This window comes from Triticum aestivum, chromosome 4B (assembly GCF_018294505.1).
Source record: "Triticum aestivum cultivar Chinese Spring chromosome 4B, IWGSC CS RefSeq v2.1, whole genome shotgun sequence".
NCBI lineage: Eukaryota > Viridiplantae > Streptophyta > Magnoliopsida > Poales > Poaceae > Triticum > Triticum aestivum.
The window spans coordinates 107,509,641-107,517,087 of record NC_057804.1 but is presented as its reverse complement, the minus strand read 5'-3'; the positions used below and the strand labels follow the sequence as shown (position 1 = coordinate 107,517,087).

The window sequence follows — 7,447 nt, the reverse complement described above, 5'->3', positions numbered from 1 at the left end:
GCCGGCGCCGCGGCCGCGTCCTCCTCGGTGAACCCGTTCACGGCCAAGGCGGCCTTCATCCGGTACTGGAACCGCAAGGTGCCCAACAACCGCCCCCACCCGGCCTTCTTCGTCTCTAAGCTCTCCCCGCTGCCCGCCGCCGACGCTGCATCCTTCCCTTCGTCGCTCCCCGACATCACTGCCCGCCTACCCACACTCTGCTCCAAGGCTGCTCTGCTGTGCCCGTCCTCTGATGTAGCGTCGCTGGCGGACCGGAAAGGCCAGTTCAAGAGCTACAGCGACGCCAACTTCACCAACTACGGCTCCGGCGCTGGCGCCGGCACCGACGGGTTCAGCACCTACTCCCCGGACGTCAACGTCGCCGCCGACTCGTTCCGCCGCTACGGCCGGGACTCGTCGGCGCGGGCCGACTCCTTCGCCAGCTACGAGGCCAACGGCAACGTCGTCACCGCCAACTTCACCTCCTACGCCGGCGGCGCCACTGGCGGGTCGGGCTCCTTCACCGCCTACGCCACGGACACCAACGTCCCGGAATCAAAGTTCACCAACTACGACGCCGGGGCCAATGGCCGGACCCGCGGGTTCACATCCTACTCCCAGGAGGCCAACCACGGGGAGAACAGCTTCGCCGGCTATGGCAAGAGCGCCAACAGCCTGCGGGAGACCTTCACCTCCTACGGCGGCGACACCAACACCCTCAGCTCCGGTTTCGCCAACTACGGCGACTCCGCCAACGGCGCGACCGACACCTTCACGGGATACGGTGTCGAGGGGAACGTGCCCGAGAACACGTTCCGGAGCTACGGTGCCGGCGGCAATGCCGGAGTGGACACGTTCAAGGGGTACCGCGATAACGCCAATGTCGGGGACGACAGCTTCGCCTCCTACGCCAAGGGTGCCAACGGCGGGACCGCCGAGTTCCAGAGCTACGGTGGCTCGGCCAACCAGGGCAGCGTCGCCTTCAAAGGCTACGGCGAAGGCACCAACCGCAACCACCACATTGGGTTCAAGCAGTACGCCGGAGACAATACCACGTTCAAGGGGTACGCCAAGACCGGCGTCGACTTCAAGGAGTATCACAACACGTCAAGCACAATGTCAGTGTCGGCGGAGGCAACCACATCCGAGCATCAGCATATGAAGTGGTCTCCAGAGCCAGGCAAGTTCTTCAGGGAGAGGGAGCTGGTGGCCGGGAACCGAATGCCCATGCCGGACATCAGGGACAAGATGCCACCCAGGGCATTCCTGCCGAGAGACATTGCCAGGAAGATACCATTCGAGCCGAATGCCGTGTCAGAGGTCTTCAGGGTGCCTTTGGACACGGCGATGGGCAAGGCAGTGGCATCCACGGTAGCCGAGTGCGAGCGCGCGCCCAGCCAGGGCGAGACTAAGCGGTGCGCGACCTCAGCTGAGGACATTGTGGACTTTGCTGTCGAGATGCTAGGCAGTGACATTGTTGTCCACAGCACGGCCTCCACGGCGGGCAGCGGCGCGGACATCAGGCTGGGCAATGTCACCGGAGTCCACGGTGGCAAGGTGACACGGCCTGTATCATGCCACCAGAGCCTGTTCCCGTACCTGGTGTACTACTGCCACTCGGTGCCCAAGGCGAGGGTGTACGAGGCCGACATCACCGCCGCCGACTCCGGTCAGAAGATCAATCACGGGGTGGCCATCTGTCACCTTGACACTTCTGATTGGAGCCCGTCTCATGGAGCGTTCATCGCCCTTGGTGGTAAACCCGGCAAGATAGAGGTTTGCCATTGGATCTTCGAGGGCGACATGACATGGACAGTCGCAGATTGATGCTGCCATGACAACTGCTTAATCTTCCTCTTGTGGAACTAAGACAAGTACTTTTACCAAGTTCCATCTCTTTTTCTTTTGCAACCTTAATGGTTTAAGAATTGTTCACTCTGTGTGGTAGAAAAAGGGCTGGTTCATCATCAAATGTAAACTGTAAATCCTGGAAATCTGGGTGAGCTGAGGGTAATTTGATTTTCTTGATCAAATTGCCTTTGTTGTGGTAAAAGAAAAGAATTCTGTTTATCTATATCATATTCCTACTTGATAAAGGTGTGTACTAGTAATTCATTCTGTCATTTTCCTGTATGTAGCACACCAGGTGTCAAATAGTTTAATTCATGATCTAAAAAAGGGCAAGTATCAAGTCAGCATGTAACTTAAGCGGCACATGATTTGGATTTGGGTGATGTCCTGTATGTACCAACTTCCAACTTTCCATAGTCCAAAAAGAACATAAGTGATGAAAATAAGTGTGAGCTGACAGAAGTCCCTTTATTTTAGGTCTATCATCTTCATCATTACAAAGTGATTTTTTGGAATTGGATTCTTGGTGCGATCGACATGGGTAACGAAAAGGCAGCTTCCAATAGCCCCACAATGATCATGCATGGCATGCCACTTCTCCGGGAATCTTGGGGAAGTGCCCCTCTTGAATTTGCAATGAGGCCGCCGAGCTAAGCCCGGGCGGCTGACGGTGCTGGCGGAGGAGCTCCTTCCTCTCGTGGCGCAGGGTGGTGCGGGGCACCTTTGACGAGCGGGAGCGCGTGCCCCTCGATCCGGGTCTCCACTCCACGTCGGATTGCTTCCTGGCGACGACGCATGGCGGCGGCGATGCAGTAGCATCATGGAGGGCATGTTCTCCTGCACGGGGTGGATGTGGACGGGCTGGTCCACGGTCAGTACCAGCCGGATTTGGCTTTGGTGGCCGGCGTGTCGCGTGGGATGAAGTACTGGGGTCCATGACGATGCAGGCAACTCCGGGGGAAACCCTAGATCTTCCTGGGATCGAGCGATGGCCATGCTTCTGCGTCATAGTCCCTCTTGAGGGCATCGGTTCGGGAGTTTGCTCCGGTTGGAGGGACCACCGGGCGGCGGCGACTTATGTCTTCACGGCGGGGCTCCGCGTGGATCCAATTAATGGCGAGATTGAGTTGGCACGAGACTTTGGTCATGGTGGACGATGGCGGTGTCTCTGACATCATTTCCTTGTTGAGGCATCGTTGTCGCTTGGTATGCTCCGGGGAAAACACTAGATCTAGGACTCCCGGATCAGAAGATGGCATCACCTTCATTTTTAGGTTTACGAGGCCGAAATCACCGCCGCCGACTCTGATCAGAAGATCAATCACAGGGTGGCGGTCTGTTACCTTGACACTTCTGATTGAAGCCTGGCTGATGGAGCGTTTTTTAGCAGAAATCGTAGAACGTATTTTCATTAAATAATTAAACAAAGTACAAGGTAACTAGTACAATTAACCAATGTAGGTTTTGGGAAACATAAGGAAAATAGTTAATCCGGGTCCATGAACTGTGCTCCACAACTCCTTATCTTGTCTGCTTTATTCGGTTTTGCTCTCAGCTCGGATGCCCATAATCCTTCCTTGAGATAAATCTTCCAATGTATTAAAGTGTGGGGCTGCTGATCTGAAAATTTTATCGTTCCTGACAGACCAGATACTCCAACAGCTCATGATGATGATATCCAGTGCTATATCGGATGGAAGTATGTGAAGTGTTAGCATGATCTCATCATTTGTTGATATACCTCTTTGTTTATCTTGCATGAGATAATCCCAGCATCTCATGGCAAATGGGCAATCCCAGAATAGGTGAAGTGATGTTTCCTCAGTCTTGTCTGCACAGAGCACAGAATTATAATCCTCCAAGTACATATTATTGCGGTGCAATAGGTTCCTTGTGTTTAATTTGTCCTGGTATAGCATCCAGAAGAAGATCTTGTGTCTGAGCCTACGTGATGTGTTCCGCATGAGCTTGTAAATGTTGTGGGGAACTTCTGTCTTCTTGAGTTCTCTATACATCTTCATGGATGAACAAGTGTTGCTGTTCCAGGAATAATGCCACCTGTCTTGCTCACCACTTGCCATTCTGGTACCAAGAAATTCCTCCAATGTGTTGAACTGCTGATAAGCCTGGAGTGATAGTGGCCTATGGAAATGCTGACTGGTGTCTTGTTGTTCAATAACCTTGGATAGAGTGATGTCCCCATTGATGGCAAAGAATATAGCTCTGGAATGTGAGTGATAAGGGTTTTCCAGACCAGTTATAAGTCCAAAAAAGAGTTATGTCTCCTGTTCCAGCCTTGCATATATCATGTTGTTTAAAACAAGGAGAAGTCTGGAAACAATTCTCCACCAGAAACATTTCTGTCACCAGGAAGTGTTGTTTGGTAGTAAGTCTCCCAAATGATGTTAACCCAAGGAATGTCTTTTTTATTGAGGAATTTGTGAAGAAATTTCATCAGGAGAGCTTGGTTGTGTGTGCCAATGTCCAATGCTGCTAGTACCCATCTTCTTTAGGTGTACAAACTTCCTCCCATGAGATTAATGTATATCCAGAGTCAATAGTCCCATATTTTCTCCAAAAACATTGCTTGAGGTATATGTTTATTTGTTTAACCACAGTTTTAGGCAGAGATAATGTGCGCATTAAAATTGTGGGCATACTGGTGAAGACAGATTTGATCAAGGTAAGCTTGTCACCAGTGGATAAGGGTGTGGAACAACTAAGCAATCTATTTTCAATCCTCTTCATCATGAGCACAAAATCCACTAATTTGGGCTTGGATGTGCTGAGTGGGAGATCAAGATATGTGTGTGACAAAGTTCCAATCTTGCAACCAAGTAAATCAGATAGCTCATTCATCTTTGTGGTAGGGGTGTTGATGGAAATCACGGTGGACTTAGAGTAGTTCACTTTGAGCCCGGTATAAGCAGAAAAATGAAGTAGAAGATTTTTAATGTGGATGAGCTGTTGAGCATCTGCATTAGCCACTAAGATGGTATCATCGGCATATTGGATGATTGGGTAGTCAGAGCATGAATTGTGCAGCAAGGGAGAGTTCACCAGTGAATATGTCATGGCCTCATTATCATGGTTTGGAGCATGTCTGCAACTAGTACAAAGATCAATGGGGAAAGTGGGTCTCCTCGTCTGACACCTTTTTTACAAAGAAAGTGGCTCATGGAGCGTTCATCGCCCTTGGTGGTAAATGATGGAGTCATGTACCTAGGGTAGGGTCACAGACCTGATCTAAGTACCCTGCCCAGGGACATCCTTAGAAGAGATCACCTTCCAGTCGACCTACGAGGGATTCACTCGACTGACTTGAAGGACTCGACCACGAAGACTCACTCGACCACCAGAAGGTCAAGTGGCACTCTGCACTGCAACGGTCTGTAATTAAGTAGACTTTATGATAGTAAAGACACTTTATGTGGGGCGTTACCAGTAACGCCCCGGACTTAACGCACCTTAAGCCCTCTCCTACGTGGGCTGGCTGGGGTCCTGGCGCACTCTATATAAGCCACCCCCCTCCACAGGTAGAAGGGTTCGGCACTCTGTAACTCATATACACGTAATCCACTCGACCGCCTCCGGGCTCCGAGACGTAGGGCTTTTACTTCCTTCGAGAAGGGCCTGAACTCGTACATCTCTTGTGTTTACAACCTCTCCATAGCTAGGACCTTGCCTCTCCATACCTACCCCCCACTCTACTGTCAGACTTAGATCCACGACAGTTGGCGCCCACCGTGGGGCAGGTGTTTTAGCGATTTTGTGGAGAAGTTGCGATTCTTCCGAGTACTTTCATCATGGTGGCTGCTGGAGTTTTGGTCGAGGGCCGAGAGATCCGTCTCGGTGCTCTCACCTTCGTCGCCGACGACTCCGCCTGGCTCCAGGAGGCTCCACTCGACGTCGATGCGCTCCCCGTCCGCGGTGCGACGCATTTTCGCGCATGTGTCCACGGCGTTCTGCTGCGGCAACCGTCGACCCCGTATCGGTCGACTCCCCCATCGGGCACCCTCCCGGTCTCCCGCCAGCGCAAGCGCTCGGGCCGGTCGAGGCTTCAGCGGTGGGTGAGGCACGCGGTGGCTCGCCAGACGGCCACCACCCAAGTTGCGGCAATCGAGCCCGACGAATCTCTTTACGGCCTGTTCGATCTGTCGACTGGCTCCGTAGAGACTGCATCCGAGTGCGATAGCAGTGATCCAGCGGCGGAAATCCTGATGGTCGACGGGCCCCGCAGCCCCCCTGGCTTCGCCCGTGATGGTGGGGCAGGCGACGGAGGCGACCCCGCACGAGACCACGAAGAGTACCAGCTCGAGCCACTCGACTCTCTGCAAAGAGAGGAACTTCGCCGCAGGAACGTGGATGCCCTGCGTACTCCCATCGCAGGAGAAACCCCCGAGGCCCGCGCCTTGGAGGAGGCACGTTTGGCCAACTTGGCCGAACGCACTCGCCTGGAGAATCTTCAGCGAGCACTCGACGAGCACGCACGACAACGAGTTCCCGACACCAGTCGACGTCAACTCTTCCCGCCGACTCAGGTATATCGAACCCCAATCCAGAATTTAGCAGCTGCGACCCGTATTGCAGAGTCCATCCAGCCCTCTCAGTCGGAAGCTGGCAGAGGCTTGATGCAGATCAGGGATCTGCTCCGGGCAGCAGGTGATCAGAATTCGGCCGTGTCGCAGTCGCGCAACAGAATTCACAGTCGATCCGTCGTTGCGAATACGGTTCAGTCGGCTCACAGCCCCAGATCGCCTCCGCGGCGTGAAGGGCGCGAGAATCGGCGAGACCAATATGGAGACCGACACGACCGAGATGATAGGCGTCGAGTGCCCAATTCCCCTCCGAGGGGTGGGTCTTACGCTCCCCGGCAGCAAGATGACAGACGTCAGCTCAGTGCGGGGCGAAGAGTTCCAGTCGACCCCAGAGAACCAGGCTTCGACGCGCGATCCATTATCGTGCAAGGCTTGGTCGACCGGAACAGAGCCCATCGAGGTGGACTCGACAGAGATGCGCCTACGAGCAGTCGAGTGCATGTTTCTGGTCTGGAATGTTTCAGCAGAGCTATCAGAGCCGCAGTGATCCCTCCCAATTTCAGGTTGGCAACAGGAGTCAGCAAGTTCACTGGTGAGTCTAAGCCTGAAACTTGGCTTGAGGACTACCGAGTGGCGGTTCAAATTGGTGGTGGGAATGATGAGGTGGCCATGAAACATCTGCCCCTCATGTTGGAAGGTTCTGCCAGAGCATGGTTGACTCAGTTACCTCCTAGCAGCATTTACACTTGGGAAGATCTGTCCCGAGTGTTCGTCAGAACGTTTGAAGGAACTTGCAAGCGACCGGCTGGATTGACGGAGCTGCAAGTCTGCGTGCAGAAGACCAATGAGACTCTCAGGGAGTATATTCAGAGGTGGATCACTTTGCACCATACTGTGGAGAATGTGTCTGATCATCAGGCAGTCTGCGCCTTCAAGGATGGTGTCAAGAACAGAGAATTGAGTTTGAAATTTGTTCGAACCGGTGACATGACCTTGAGTCAGATGATGGAAATTGCTACCAAGTACGCCAACGGCGAAGAAGAAGACCGACTCCGAAGCGGCAAGCACAAGCCGAGTCA

General features: G+C 53.3%; 1 protein-coding gene across 1 annotated transcript; it reads left to right on the top strand.

Annotated features, from left to right (window-relative positions):
• Positions 1 to 2,075, top strand: LOC123090009 (BURP domain-containing protein 12-like; the record flags this gene model as incomplete). The annotated part of the gene is made up of 1 exon (XM_044511505.1): positions 1 to 2,075. A coding segment is annotated over one exon (1,806 nt), but the record flags the coding sequence as incomplete, so codon positions are not given.
• Positions 2,076 to 7,447: the final 5,372 nt, after the last annotated feature.